This window comes from Augochlora pura, chromosome 7 (genome assembly GCF_028453695.1).
Source record: "Augochlora pura isolate Apur16 chromosome 7, APUR_v2.2.1, whole genome shotgun sequence".
In the NCBI taxonomy this organism is placed as follows: Eukaryota; Metazoa; Arthropoda; class Insecta; order Hymenoptera; family Halictidae; genus Augochlora; species Augochlora pura.
Genome location: NC_135778.1, coordinates 40,130,121 through 40,146,666, shown reverse-complemented (window position 1 = coordinate 40,146,666; position 16,546 = coordinate 40,130,121). Strand labels below are relative to the sequence as shown.

Below are 16,546 nucleotides of genomic sequence, written 5' to 3'. Positions count from 1 at the left end.
AAAAAATCACTGCTCTCTCAAGGACAGTTTTTATTAATTATTTTTATTTATTAAAGAGGACTGACCATGTGCAAATTTTCGGCGCGATGCCTCATATAGCGAAAGTGTCACGGCTCGTATTGAAAGGGTTAAATAATCGAGTGATATTTCTGTGGTCTTAAGCTTTATCTTTCAACTTAATGCTTAAATATTGTACATTTAATTATCGCATATTTTTGCTTCGTCTGAATCTTCATTCATTTCTGTTTCGATTCAAAAATCGATTAATCAAAACGGCAAAATCGTTTTCATCGCAGAATAATGCTTTTGTATATGCAAAATGCAAGGCAATCAAAAAATAGCAAAATTTGTTGTTACGATTATTGTTGTCATTATGGTCATAGTTTTAATATATTGGTGTAACTCTGTTTACGATTGATATGTATTATCTCACATAATATAATTGAAACGTCGCCATTTTCCATAGTTCATCCAAGTCGAATTAATAATTATATCAACGTTGAAGACCTCTATTCGTCAATTTCAGATACTTATTGATTTTTATTTAGTTTATAAGTCGCTAGACAGATTATACAGCCGTAAATATTCGCGTTGGTACGCGAGACCGTTTATAGGTTATGACGCGTAGGGTCTGTGCATCACGGGAAGCGGTGTTTTCTGCGCGGGACGAGAAGCGCGACGGCACGCCGACCGTGAATTGTAAGCGATTATTGGACCCTCGAAAGTGTCGTGGTCGTGGATACAATTGTTGTTGGGACGCGTCCACGGTTTAATCCATCGAAACACACGCGCTGTAATAGTTTAAAAAAATTTAGAATATATTGAAATTCTACTGGATGCTGTTAGAAAACAAATCAGAGGATGCCAAATAATTTTTAATTTATTACAAATTCTTTGTGGAGCAAACCAAATAGTTAATAAATTTATTTCCAATTCTTTGTAAATCAAACCAAATAGTTAATAAATTTATTTCAAATTTTTTCCAGAGGAAACGGAATAATTTTAAATTTATCTCAAATTCTTTTCGTACGAGACAGAATAGTTTTGAATATATTTCGAATTCTTTTTGGCGGCAATGTTTCACGATATTCGTCGCCGTCGCTGCCGAACAAATCTGTCGTCGGTAACGCAACGAATAAGAAGTGTATCGTTCACGCGATCCTTGCGATCGAAGCGTTTCCGCTGCAGCCGTAAGACTTTTTCGTTCAACCTGCGCCGTGAACTGTAAGGAAGAGGATAAACTGTTCTCCTGTTCTCCAAAGACCAAGAAAAATCAATAGCTGCAGAAACGCTGTCTAGGAAACGATGTTTTAAGCGAACTGCGAGTCGCCATTAGTTTCTTTTAGGTTTAATATAATTTCGTGTATATTGCGTGTTAGCGCAACGTATTTTTTAAAGAGAATTCGGGATAAAGACGACCGAACGATGGTCGGTCGTCGATGGATTTATGGCAGGGTTCAAGGATGCACGTGGCCCGGAGGGTAAGCGAGACTAAACAGTCCTGGCGATATGCGACGCGACGGCTGATGACCGCAGTGGGTCTCCCAGCTATCGAGTGTTGAGCCATTGACTGTTTATGGAAAATGTGTTTAGAGAAGGCAAGCAACCGTCGTTGCATTGCCAAAGAATGAAACTCTGTTCTTGGAGGATCTGGCCACGGAGTGGGGAAAGCACAATTGCTTTTTGGTAAGAGGACGGTGTTGGACCGCACGGCACTTACCCCAGAACCTTGGAAAAGAGCAGTCGTCTCGAATAATTAGCACAATATTTCTAACATGCGGTTTGCGCGTTCGCGATAGAACAGGACAAATTATTTATGTGAGAACAGTATAGAATTTTTATTACAGAAAAAATTCATGAAGTACCTTTTTCAAGTTACAATAAATTTAAGAAAAAGATTCTCTGTATAAACTGAAATAATCGCGGACAAAATTTCCAAATTATCTAAATTTCTTTCTAATGTTATTTATTTTCTAACAATTCTATAATTTAATTCTAACACAATTTTAAATAGAAGGAGAGGTAAGGGATTATATATATTTTTGTTAACAAATAGACGAAATTTGTATGGTTTGGTATAAAAATTAATTTGTAGCCTCAAATTAACTTTCTAAAAAGCAAATCTACGACGACAACTTAATATAGCAATATTTATACTATCGCCCAAAAATCCTTATTAAATCATGCTCCCAAAATCAATCGCCTGGTTCAACCCTTCGAACTCGACTGTTTCAAACGCTAAACTATACATCCAGTAGATTTCAATACTAAATTCCCCGGAGCATTTAAACAGCGTTAACGATCGGTAAAATATTAATATTCCATTGTTGGAGCGATATCGGATGGAAATGCGGCCAGTGTTCCCCGAATGGTGAACGCCATGGTGCTACGCGTCCCAAAAGGTATCCATTATGATGTCAATTTCGTGCACAATGCATTACCCGCTCACATTCCGCGTGTTACACATATATGTACATATATATATATACCAGAACGACACGGTTCTGCTCGCGACGCGACGGTGGTATATAACAGTGCGAACACGCCCGTAGAAAAACGTAGTCGATGTAATATGAGAGATAGGGTTTTATCGCCGTGCGCAAATGTCGCTGGGAACCTTTCGATCTTCGCGAGATTCCGATCACCTGTACAGTGAGAGTTAAGAAAGCCAAAGGCTTTCTACGTTTCCATTTCTATCGGTGTGACTGCGAATTTTTCCATTAGCAGCTGATGATAATAATAATCAACGAAACAGTTTCTTTTGTTGTTAATATAGTTTTTGACTTTGTTGCGTGAGAAGCAATAAATATAGTAACAATAAATATAATAGCAATAAATATAGTAACAATAAATATAGTAACAATAAATAAAGTAGCAATAAATATAATAACAACGAATATAATAGCAATAAATATAATAACAACGAATATAATAGCAATAAATATAATAACAATAAATATAATAGCAATAAATAAGAAGAGTTGTAAGTTACATTATAAATTGGAAAAATTGTTTTTAGAGTTAAAAATTCTGGACTGCATTGCGATTCGTTGTTAATTCTTAAAAGCTATAGTGCGTCCTCAATATAAGCTCGTTTTAGTATATTTACAACGAAATAGGCATGACTGACAGTCGAAGCAAATATTTACAAAAGATATCAGCGTTTTAATATCGTTCGTTGTTTTATGTAAAATTTATCTGTCGTCGAACGTTGCACCTGCCATCCTTGGATAGTTTAAAATAGTGCAGGCAAAGGATGCGTATGTCTATTTAATCTTTTACGGTGAAAATCGGGAAGAAACAATTGCTGACAATTTAAATAGAATTCAAATTCGAAATATTTGAAGAAATTATAATTTATTTTAAATTATAAAGAATTTGAATATTTTAAGAAATTAAATATTTAGTATCATAAAGAATTTAAATATTTCAAGGAATATATCGAATCTACGATTCCCAGCGCAATTTCCGGGGCAGAGAAGGGAAACACGTGAAAGTGTTTTCGGAAAGATGAACGCTACATTAAAGCCTGGACCACAATTTGCAAAGTAGTGCGTGCAAATCCCCTAATCGCTATTCGAATATGACACGACTCTAAACGCATTTCGCGTATCTCGAAAGCATTGTCCGAGAAACGCCACGCCATACTACTTATACGAGATATACACGTGTTTATGTACTTATTTTATTATATATATATTTATGCATAGTGCTACAATTTTTGCTATGATGCGTATGTACATATACACGTTGTTAATTAGCCGTAGAGAACAGTTGGTTAATCATTGAGAAAATCAACAATAACTGATCACTTGTGTTTCGTGTGTTTCTATCGTTGGACCATGGATTCTAAGCCCTCCTGATTGTTAGCTATATTTACAAATTTATCAAGTCAAATATGTATACAATTGTTTGTTAAGGTTTGAGATGGAAAACTAGGAAAATTGTTGTAAGAGAGGACTTTTACTTTACTTTTTAAAAAGATTTTTAAAAAGCAGTAGTTTGTTAAAGAAAAACTGTATCAAGTATCAGAAACTTGACAATGCGATCCTTTGTTACAAACATAAAATGTTAATGATAAATATTTAATGATACCATTAGAACCTTCGACAGTGCCACCAAATATTTATTATAAATTCCGCATAAAAATCCATAGTCCAACGATTCCAAAAAAACAGAACAAGTTCACTATATAACAAACGGCCCTCTGTCGTCGCGCGTTGTTGAATTAAATACATCGGACTCTATAAAACCATTCTCAGTATAAAAATAAATAAGCTCTCTATTCTATAAAAATCCAATTACACGTTAACATTCGATACATCAACAGAATCGTTAATCCTTACGACCCTAGACGACCGGGAGCTGCCGAATGGGAATGGCTTCGCCTCGTCGACGTTCGCGGACCACGAAACACGGTATTCCTTTCTCATCGCGCTGCAGTATATTTATATACGTCAACAGGAGATATATGTATGTGTACAGGAGATATATGTATGTGTACAGGAGACGTATACGGTCCACAAAAGTATTCGTACCAGCGTAGATTTTGTCAAAAAATCGCACAATTAGAGTAGCTTTTTCACTTTACATTAATTTTCTAGTATTTAGTGGGTCCACCTTTATGCCTTATTACATCGTTCAATCGATTCGACATACTTTCTACCAGTTTCAATGCGCTATTTGCTTCAATACCATTATAGATACAATAGATATAGTCAATTTTACGCGATACTGGAGTTGAGGAAGTAAACTCTAAAGCTTTTACGTTTATAGATATTATAAATTTATTATATTTTGTATATAATAAATATATATATATGTATACAGCAACGACAAGAATCGTGACTAACTGTTTTGAGGTACTGAGAGGAACTAACATTCAGTCACGAGCGTAACGGGCAAAAAATCAGTCCGCGAGCTCGGCTTGTTATGTTTACGTTTGGCCCAAGCATGTGTTCGCGACACAGACTCGCGATGTTTATGTTTGGCCCAAGTATGTGTTCGCGAGGCTGACTCGCGATGTTTATGTTTGGCCCAAGTAACTGTTCGCGAGTCTGACTCGCGATATTCATGTTTGGGCAAAAATCTTCATCGCGAGCTGACTCGCTAAAGTACGGGAAGGAGTTAAATAAGATGATAAAAAGTTTGTTGCCAAATTGCATCCCTTGATTTTAAGAGATTTCTTTTGTAAGCGATGAGGGTACGAATACTTATGGGACTGACTGTATATACGTGTACACGAGACATATCCTTGTACACAACGACACGCGCGCTCGGCTCGTCAGCCATCGGGACACATGGAAACGACGCGAGCCTGCGAATATCGTCGTTTAATTTGATATTTGGCGCGACGCGATGCACCGGCCGAAATTTTCATCGGCTCGCCCTGTCTCGCATAAGCGAGAATCATTTTCCCTCGGAATGTTATCGTTCCGACGGAATATTGGACCGGAGGGTTTGCTGGCCCCGGCTGTCGATTCCATGCCGCCAATCGAACGCCGGGCTACGATTAAAATGCATTTTTCATTCCTCCTGCGGCTTGTCCTGCAAATCTTTTGTCCGTCCGTCCAAATGCCGGTTACATTTTGACAACGTGTACCAGCAGCGCGCGATGCTTTCTGTTAAACTTTTAGGAACATTGTTGTAGAAACTGTGGAGTTTTTAGTAATCTTTGCATTTCTTTAAAGTTCTGAATTTTTCAATGTTTCACCCCTTGCAGTACTTTTATCTTCGCAGATACGATTAAATAATTGATTAAATAAATGAGAAATGATAGAATAATTTTCGATTGGAATCATTTCTTGGAGGAGAAATAAAATTAATATCTATAGCGTGCTTACAATTATTTTAGATCTTACATATTAGTGGCGAGAAGACAGAATTTTATTTCGACTGAAAAAGACGAAATAACATCCTTATTTATTGTTAGAGATCATAATCACGAGTCGAAAAGTACACGCAATGCTTTGGGAATTTAAACAAGACGACAACTGAACAAATATACAGTGCCTATGGTGAAGGCCTAACAACCGATCGGGCGGTCAGAAATTTATAAAATACATAAATTTTAAACATTAATGCATCGCGGCGAATTCTCTCCGATATCATTTATTTCTTGGTCAACGGGACTAAAATAGATCGCCGAAGGAGCAAGCGTATAAAAGAACGAGGAACTCGAACGAAACGTCAGATCGATAGACAACGGCGAAGCTGGTTGGTTTTCGGAAGAAGCAACGTTTCCATGGTCCCCGACGGGCTGCCCGGCGAAAACGGCCGCCGCGCGGCAGACCCAGGTCGAGATTCCGAGCAGATGCTGTTTCGCACACGTATCATCGACGCGGGACCGTGAAACGCCGGCAATAATTGGTAACCCCTTTGCACTCGAAGACAACCGCGAATCTCGATTTCCACAGCGATACTAAAATCATTTTTCTGGCTTCTATTGGGTTGGCAATTAAGCGATCGCGGATTTTGTTAATAAATAGTCTATTCGCATTCTTTTGTTTTCTCAACGCGTTCAAAGTAATTAAGTTATATTGTTTTCTCACCGTCCGGACCTTCATCTACAATTTAGTAAGAAAATTGTGTCGATTAGTTGTCGATCAGACATGGTGTAGAGATCGTTCAGACATGGTTCAGAGATCGTTCAGACATCGTTCTGACATTGTTAACCCTTTCGCTCCGACGGACTATATACACGCCCCCGAAGAATGACCATTCATATACGAAGAGCGCATATGTATATACCATATATGACGTTCATACTATAATACTATACTATACTTCATACTTTATTTATATTTCATACTTTACATAAGATAATTTTGTTAATCAACAAACAGTTGACTATAATATTTAAAAAAATAAATTATGCTTATAAACTTCTACATTTTAGAAAATAAAGTGATATTGCTAAATATAATAAATATTATAGTAAAATTTAGAGAACAAGAAACGACTTCTACTTTGACGACGTCAATTTCTCACTAATACGCTCCTTGGCGAAAGGGTTAAGACATCTTTCCGACATCGTTCAGACATCGTTCTGACATCGTGACGTCATGGAGACATCGTCTAGAGATCGTGACGTCATTCAGACGTCGTTCAGACATCGTGACATCTTTCAAACATCGCTTAGACATCGTGACATCGTTCAGCCATTGTTCAGACATCGTGACGTCATTCAGACATCGTAACATAATTCAGAAAGCCCCTCGTTCCCCGCCGCCAGCGCGTCTCGAGGCCCCGGGAGCCGCGTTCGCGCGCGAACCAACGCGACGCGGGAAACTCGAGGGCACGTGATCCGCCGATCTTTTCTCTTTCTCACCGTACATGTATAACTCTAATCGAACGCGGTCGTCGAGGACGGCTTGGTCCAGAGACGAAGACGGTTCACACGCATTTTTTACATCGATTAAGTGGACACAATACGAACTTTTGTTTACACTTACTGGAAATGGACGATATAATATGGACCCGTGTTCGAATTCACCCGTGCGATCATGGATGTCGGGGCACGGCGGCTGGTCGACAGCGTTCTCCGCTTACCTTGGATCGTCGCTTTTGATTTCTGTGTCCGAATTATGGCAACGTAATTCAGAGTGCCCTTTGCGACGATTTTTAGAGCCGGCTCGGAATATAGTACTTTGTTTAGAGACTTTTGTTTAGCGAGTCCACACTGGAAATTCTGTTCTCCTTTTTTCATTGTCTCATGAATAATAATAATAATAATAATAATAATAATAATAAAGATACAACAATAAAAATACTAGTAATAGAATTAATAGTTTAGCGCGTTGGAAATTCTGTTCTCCATTTTCTATCGTATTACGAATAATAATAATAATAATAATATTAAAAATAAATATAATAATAAAAGTGAAATTAAAGATAGCATGCGTGTGCTATCCTTTTCTTTGGGAGCGTATACCACAATGATATACCATAATGACCATAACGTCTCGATGACATAACCTAACATAACCTAACATAACCTGATATTCCAGAATTTGCAAGACCAATCGAGTCTCGAATTTTGCGTCTCAAGCGTGAAAATAGAGCACGTGAATCAGGATTTAAATAGAGCAAATTCGGAATTAGCGAGCAGGAAGCCGCCGCGACCAGAGCACAGACGTGACCCGACGAGCTTTTCCATGCAGAATGTAAATCTCGATTCGTTGACCAGCAGCAAGCGAAAAATTGTCGTTCCCCCTTCGAATTATACTGTACATCGTCGTGTATCCTCGTTTAATATACTCGCCGATTCCGTTCTACGTTTGGTCGATACTTTGTTTTACGATTGTTTGTAACATACAAGTATACACGTATTTATATTATGTACATATAGAATAAATTCCTCCACATCGCGACGCCGCGGAAAAAACGGCTTCGCGTACACGCGCACGCCGGTTTTCCGACGCGTTCGCGTTTAATTGACACTGATCCTGCCACGGCCCGCTTCGTTACCCTAAACGCGGACAAGATCTGATTACCCCGCGGGCAACGCGCTGTGTTAAAAAGCCACGCTTCGAGCCCGCCCCGAGATCTGTCTTTCTCTCGTTGTCGATCGTCGCGCGATCGTTCTTAACCCTCTTAAACCCTCTGCGAGTCGAGCGCCGCTGAAAATAATCGTTCCACGTTTCAAAATAATTCTTAAGGTATTCGTTTCTATTCAGAAAATTGTTGAGAGCTGTTAACTGTCGCGAAATACCATGATATATAAAATGCAGCAAGTTATTTAAAATGGCAACGCTACAAGCCTTGGATTTCCACTTAAAATGGCTGCGACTGCAAAGGGTTAATACCGAACGATGCATCGCTGGAAAGATAGTTTTCTTAATATATTTATTAAACAACAGTTTCTTATTTCTTCCACCTTTTCGAATTTCTTATTTGTCAGAGTTTTTCAAAGTTCTTGCAACTTCTTTCCGAAATTTGATCGAACTTCGTTAAACAACATTTAAACATTTCGCTCGGATACAGACTCTTTTGTACTAAGAGGGTTAAGATAGTGTTACAGACAGCACGGTCCCCACAGTTAACCTCGAAAATCGTTATCGATACGAATATATCGCATCGTCTTGGTTTCTCGACGCCGATCAGATCGATCCGGCGCGTCACGACGGACACGTATTATTGACGAGAGACAGCAAGCGTCAAGGTATTTTTTACATCGATCACATATTTTACACTCGGTGTTTGAAGGTTATTTTTCTTTTTGAAACCGTCGATCAATTGCTCGCCGGAATTGGTCGCCGGCGGTCTGAAATATTCACGGAAAGCCCGGAATTCTCTACCAAGGGCTCTGTCGCCTGTTTCCCCCGCGCGGCCGCGCCCCTCGTTCGGAAGCGTCGCCGGTCACTCGATGGGAAAATTACACGTTGCATAGATCACGCGCGCCACTTTCGTTTAACCCGGTTTTCAACGCGCCGGCTGTATTTACATGTACGCGTACATGTATGTATAGCGTCCGCGCGACGCTTGCGAACGAGAGCGCGCGCGCATGCGCCGATGGTAGAACTTTGCCCCGTCCCATTAAATGGTAAATGGTCCAATAATTTTTTTTTTCGTTTGAGCAACATCGTGTGTAAATCAGGCTTTACACTGTCAAGAGGCGATACGAGTCGACAGAAATCTACAAAAGAGAGACCAGAAGCCGTGTTTGGGGATCGGGGACTGGAAGCGAGAAGGCTGCGAGCGTCGACGTTCGGCGGTGATATTAATTAGAGAGTTATTCATTGTAGAGATATTAATTAGAGAGGTATTAATTATACAGTTATTAATTTTACAGATATTAATTATACAAGTATCAACCCTTTGCGGTCGAGCGACGTCTCCGAGCCGTAAAAAATTACCAAGCCGCTTTTGAAAATAATTCTTATCAAATTCACTTATACTTAAAACATTGTTAAGAATTGTTAACTGTAGCACGAGTTATAAAATACAATTTCATGGTGTATAAAATGCTCCAGGTTATACAAAATGGAAACACTGCGAGTCTGAAGATATATTTCGGATTTTTGTATATTTTGGCTCCGACCGCAAAGGGTTAATTATACGAGTATTAATTGTTATCTTACGGCTTTGAAATGTAAATTCATTTTACAACAGGAGTTGAACTTTCGCGCATATTTTCTCGTCACGCGAACGTTGACGCCATCTTGCGATCATTCTCACCTAAAATCCTCGCTCGCCGACACCTGCAACCCTTTTCGCGTCCAGTCTCCGATTGTCCGAGATCCCACCAGCGTAGTTGATTTTCGAAATAGTATAGCAAGGTTAGAAACGATAAATACGAGTTCATGCTCAACGGTCTTCGGACAACGACGGCCAAGTTTTATACAGCTAAAAGGACAAACGTTACACCGTGAACCGGATGCGTGTGAATCGATATTGTAACTGGCACCCGCTGTACAGCAGACACCATGAATCGGAACCCCATAACCACCGATAAAAACATTTATAAAAGTTAGATTGAACAACGAAATATGCACCTCTACGAACGGATCTCCACGTTTACAATGAATTATTTAGCCGTTCTCTGGAACAGCGGAAAAGCTCGGTCTTCGACAAAAATTACCGGACAAATGGTCTGCGCGCGCAGACCGACTTTCGAAAGCGTTTTTACAGAAATAACGGAACGATTACTAACCTCTCTGCCTATAAACTGTATCGTTGGACCCGCTACGAGGTCAGCTGACCGTCTCGATCGCTCGGTGTGTTCTTCTTCTAGCGTCTTAACCCTTCGAACTCCGTTTTGGAATTGTTAAACGCGTGCCTCTTCCGCGAGATGTGCAGCTTCTTGTCTTCGAAAATTCGCGCGAATTCTTGCGACGGAAGATGTCATACCGTCTCGCGAAATCCTTCGGTGTCCTCTTCTTTCCGGAAGAAGCGTTCAGCGTTCTCCGTTTAGGGCCGCGAGTCGGGTTTCCCTTTTTACAAAGGGCGCGCGTTGGCTGCTGAAATCCTAGACCCGCGTTTCTTGAAGGTAATGCTCTGCTCGGAGGACGTTCTCGCGACGCAGCGCGTAGATCGCGCGCCTCTTCTCCGTCTAGGCCGATTCCTCGACGCCTAAAGATCCTCGGAAAGAATCCTCGGAAAAAATCCTTGTCTCGCTGTTCGCGACTCGAAAACATCGTCGCCGTGAAGTCACCGGTATTAAGCTTCCTCTTCAACCCTTTGACACCGATGAGCCTTCGTCTCGTCCTGATCCTTCGTCTCGCCGACGAGCCTTCGTCTCCTCTTGATTCCTCCTCCCATCGGCATCCTTCACCAAGAAAATCCGCAACGCGTTGGTTCACCTGGCCGCGAAGCGCTCAAAACAATGGAAAAGTGTAGCCGCGTTTACTCGCCAATGGAATTCCATTTTTTTCAAACTTGTTTCGCCTGTCTCCCCTCGTTGCTCGTCTTTTCTTCGACGTCTCTTTCCTGGCAGGTGGAGTCTCTCACTCGCGCCACGCGACGCGTCCGCCACTTTTACGGGACAATACCTCTACATTTGCCGTCAGACAATCCCTCGATCGGGCGCATCCGCGCGCCGCGATCGCAAACGAAACGATCGATCGTAACCCTTCATCCACGTTCTAGCTAACAGATCTTCCTCGGTATCTGCCTCGGTATCTTCCTTGGTATCTGACGAAGAACCCGTCCACGAGAGATCTTCTTAATCGTTTGCCTCCGGTTGCCATGATCCTCTTCGTCGACAGAAAATTACACGGGATTTAGTCTAATGCTGGATCTTCTTCCATTGTGTTCCTTTTTTTGTTAGACGGTTTTTGCGGTATATCGTTTTCACAAGAATGCTCCGTTAAGGTTTCCAAGGTGTCTTTCCGGTGTAAGAAAATTTCGTCTCGGTTTTGCGTGATCATCTTGTTTAACTCCATGGGCCGTCGCGGTTACCTGTGTTTGGAAAAAAAAACGCAATTGCTTTATTAGGCTAAGAAATTAATGAGAAAGGTGCGATTGACTCCTGTTTAGGACGCTTTGATTTTACATTGTATAAGTCAGACGAATTACTTCAAATTTCCAGTTGAAACGGCATCGAGTGTAAAGGGTTAATGCGGTCGATGCTGTTGTAGTTCGCTCGCGTTTCTCTTCGAGTCGTGAGGAAAATCGGTTCGAAGGCGATCACGCGAGCAGACTCGTTATTCCGCCGGAGATAGTGGCGGTGGACGGAACGGAAAAAACGGACGGTTTCCTCCGTAACGTCACGCGAAACCCAGGAAACGCGTCTCGTTCACCGCGGCGGCCGCGCAGCGATACACGGTGTTCACCGCGGTATTTATGGTCGTCCCACGGCGGCACGCGACTCGATTCGTTGACCTACTATTTTACATACGCGCTCGATCAACGCTGCCGCCTCTATCTGCACATTGTACACCGGTAGCACCGCCGGTCACCCGATCCACCAGCTCGATAGAGAACGCGAACGCGAGTTTTTTTCCAAAGCAAACTTGCCGCGAGGTCCCACGGCATGAAAATCGCCGCGGAAAATATGGACCACCGTGATTTCTAGCTTGTGGGCGATCGCTATGCAAATGTCAATTTTTCGCTCTTGCGTTTTTTACCGACAAATAATTGTTCGAGGGAAAATAGGGAGAATATTTAAACGAATATTTAAATACGGCTGTGTGTTTTATAAAATGCGTGCCGTAAATGCATAAGGCGAGGCTGTTCGGTGATTAAATGGAAAAAAGAAAAATTTTCTAGGTTAAGATGCATAGACATTTCTTTGTCTTTTTTAATTGTTTTAATCAGTTGGTAATGATATAATATTTTCTAATTAGCTCCTTAATGGCGACTCAGTGGTGTCAGTAAAAATTGTTATATTTCGTTCCTAAATAATTTTAACCTTTAAAAGCATAACCTTTAAAATTTCAGGAATTTAAAAATTATAACAATATTTAATAAAACAAATATTGAAACAACGTCCACATCGACCATTTTTGCAACCCCCAACAAAATTCCTTTCCAACCTAAAATTTCCAAGATATCGCCCTGCTCCTGTTCGAGGGTAACTGTTCGAGGGACTTCCAATAAACAAAGTATCAATACTGCAGAAAACAATTAAACGCATTTTCTCCATAATATATAGAGTCTAACTGTTACTACAACGGGTTAACTCGCTGTCAAAACTTCGGGGGCCACCCCTTCGGTGTCAGTCAACGTCAACGCGTATCGACGCGGCCGTTCGATGACTTCTAAACGCGCTAGCACACACGCGTTCCAATACCGTCGGGCTAATTGCTTTCCGGGGCGCTACAGTGTTCGTCATTGGCGCGGCGCACGGAGGAATAGTCTCGCGACGATGCGCGGTGACCCAGTGGCCCCGCGAGTTCAACGGCGTGGCACGCGCGCGCGTGTGTGTGTGTATATATGGGTGGGGGGCCCAAGCGCCCTGTTATGTGCATTTGACAGACGTGTCGACGAGCCGTGACTCGCAAGGAAAAGAAGTTCGTTGACGTCTCTCTCGATTATATATGTAGGTCGATTCCGCGAAACGTTAACGCTCGCCGCACGGCGGCGTGCACGATTTTCATGAAAGCAAACGTCCACGTGCATACACACGTTGTCGCGTGTAATTTTAGCGCGACCTAAATTCTTTATTGTTGCCGGCTCGACGATAAAAACGCGTAAGGGTTGATCACACGATTTGAAAAAATAGAAATGATTTGTACCCCCTGCAGAAATGATTTGTACCCTCTGCAGAAATGATTTGTGTACCTTCTACAGAAATGACTACGTTAAATTGAATAAAATTGAAATTATAAAGGCACTAGAGAAATTTGAGAATATTGTTACATTGTATAAAATATAGTGAAATAATTGAATTAGAAAAGAAATTAAAGAATCTAACTAAAATTTATTTATCTTCGCTTCTAAACTATAATAACAAAAGAATGTAATTTTTAGTTTAGAAATTTAATCAATAGTTTAGGAATTTAATTATAGTTAAACAGAAGACGATACAAGAAACAAAAATTGTTTGGCCCAATTTATAGAAATATTAAGTATTGTTATATATTCTTTCATATTTTCCTCTACGATTTTATCATAAACAATGAATTTTTAATCATTTCAACTACAAAAGTTACGCTGCCAAAACTTCAAGTTCCGCGCAGATTCGATTCGATGTTTCTTCGACGAGCGGTTACAGCCGCGCGAGAACCGGCACTCTACTAAATCGACCTCGAAAGTTCATAGTTCACGAGCTGCTCGATCAGTCGGAGGGAACGAACGGGTTTACCTCCAACGCGATTCGTTTAAAACAGACAATCCACTACGCGAAACAAATCATACCATCGGAGCGATTCTCTCGGTGAAAAATCGTCCGTGTTTTTCGGGCGCGGTCCGGGAACGCTTTTTTTTTCCACCGGGCCGCTGCTCCATTGACAGCGTTCGAATATGCAACAGCCCGAGATTAACCTGTCGAGCGCACGGCAACCGACGCGCGGATCCACGGGGACGAATGTGGGACGACGGTTTATCGCGTCGTTAACCACGGAGAGTCGCCGTCGCTCGTATTCCGCAGGACTCGTGCGCGATCTCCGACAATTTCCGATGATCTCCGACGATCTCCGACGATTTCCGACGATTTCCGACGATTTCCGAAGTGTGCTGCGTGTTGTGCGTTGGAAACGAAACGGTGGACCCGGGCGGACATAACCCTTCGCACTCGAGTGGCGCCAATGAAAATTGTTATATAATTAACAAAATAATGTTGACCTTATTAAAGATCCTTCGGTTAAAAGCGCAACAGTTCCACGCGTCGCAACACTCACTTTCACACGCACAAATTATACCAAGTAACTATACCACACAGCTGGTCGAAATAGCAATTTTGGATCTAAGCTTGAAATGGTTGGACTTTCTTACCTCTCCGGTAACCACCAGCCGAGGATCCTAAGCGACGCCATGACGAACATCACAAACACTATGATGGCGAACGTCACGTAAACTATAGCCAATTGGACCAGCGAGAAGATGTAGAGGTTTTTGTCGCAATATTCGTCGGGCTTGTATTGCTCCGCTTTGAAACGGGGCCACATGATCGTCAGGATCCACTTGTTCCCTGCCGGAAACGATCGTAAAAGAAATCCATTAAAGGAATCCATTAAATCCTGCAAAATTATCAGCTGGAAATGGAATCGTTTTATTGACTCTATACTGCGTGTATATTGTAACTATACACAATTGTATAATTGCAATTGATTGTATGAAACTATATAAAATTATATAATTTATGCAAGTGATTGTATGCTACTGTACACAATTATATAATTTATGCAACTATACACAGTTATATAATTTGTGTAACTGATTATATGCAACTATACACAATTATATAATTTATATGCAATTATCCTATTTTGTATATAATACAAATATAATTCAAATGCGATTATATACAATTATATAAAATTATATAATTTATATAATCGCATTTATATAATTTTTTTAACTATTATATTATTTTGTACATGATAAAAATATAATTAACATGCAGTGATATACAATTATATAATTTATAGTCCTGCCAAGGGTAACATCGTGTCGTCCCTGGTCCAATAAAGGGTTAAATAAGGTCTTCTATTTTTAACACTAATTGTCTTCCTTTTCCCTGAAAAGCGCCTTTAGGCTATCATATAAAATGGAATAAATCACCGTAAAATGGGAATCATCGTTCGTCCGTCGGCAAAAAAAACGAGGTAAGTGCTTCCCGGAACGGATTGCCGGCCAGCGAAATCCACGTTTGCCCTTTGACATACATTCCGCCCCGTGACGCAACGGCCTTTCGAACGAGCGCGCGCGCGGCGAGTTTTTTTCCAGGGCTTTTTCGATTTTTCAAGGCTCCGCGTAGAAACGATTCCGTTTACGAGAAGCCATAATTTTCCGGCAGTCGCGTCGAACGCGTGCGTCAAGCCGCTTGGAAAGCGCCGACTGCGCGCATCCATTAATTTGTTTCCTTTCGATTCTCGCGCGACTTCCTATCGGAAGCCGTCGGCGACGGTTCGACGTGTTTGAACAGAGAATTTCGATTATCCAAGGATTCAATTTTGAAGGAACATTCCGATGGGTCCGAGGCTGCTTTCATCTATTCTGAGAAGGGTTGCGCGCGACTTTAATGGATGAGCTTTTGTCGATTTTCCATTTCGAGCTGATTCCACGTCTTTTCTCCTCTCTGAATGTCTCGTTTGATAACAGGTGATAACGACTCGCGTAATATAATTGTTGGTGTAATTATGGGCAGGTGAATATTATTATATTAGGCTGGAAACTATGAAACGGGCGTCGCAGCTGGGCAAAGGCTAGACAAAAACGCCCGTTTCATAGTTTCCAATCAACCAAAAATAAATTTATGAAGTTGGAAACTATGAAACGGGCGTCGCAGGTGGGCAAAGGCTAAACAAAAACGCCCGTTTCATAGTTTCCAGCCTAATAATATAAAGAGTGGGGCTTTTAACCACTTCCTGGTACCGTAGACGCCAATAGGCGTCCAGATCAAATTTCGCCCGTTTGTTATTAACTTTGATTATTAAATACT

At 41.0% G+C, this 16,546-nt stretch overlaps 1 protein-coding gene across 3 annotated transcripts in view; it reads right to left on the bottom strand.

The window, feature by feature from the left end:
* Positions 1 to 1,782: 1,782 nt before the first annotated feature.
* LOC144472066 (uncharacterized) overlaps positions 1,783 to 16,546 on the bottom strand; it is a 33,923-nt gene continuing 19,159 nt past the window's right edge. Inside the window, exons 7-9 of one of the 3 annotated variants that reach the window (XR_013494377.1) lie at positions 14,878 to 15,073; positions 10,655 to 11,901; positions 1,783 to 5,629 (exon numbers count right to left, since the gene is read on the bottom strand). Coding sequence is in view for 2 of the 3 variants with exons in the window: in XM_078184761.1 (XP_078040887.1) it covers positions 11,898 to 11,901; positions 14,878 to 15,073 (200 nt within the window). In the remaining variant the exon portion in view is untranslated. Of the gene's footprint in view, positions 11,902 to 14,873; positions 15,074 to 16,546 lie in introns of those variants that run through there. The other 2 variants (XM_078184761.1, XM_078184762.1) reach the window with 2 other exon arrangements.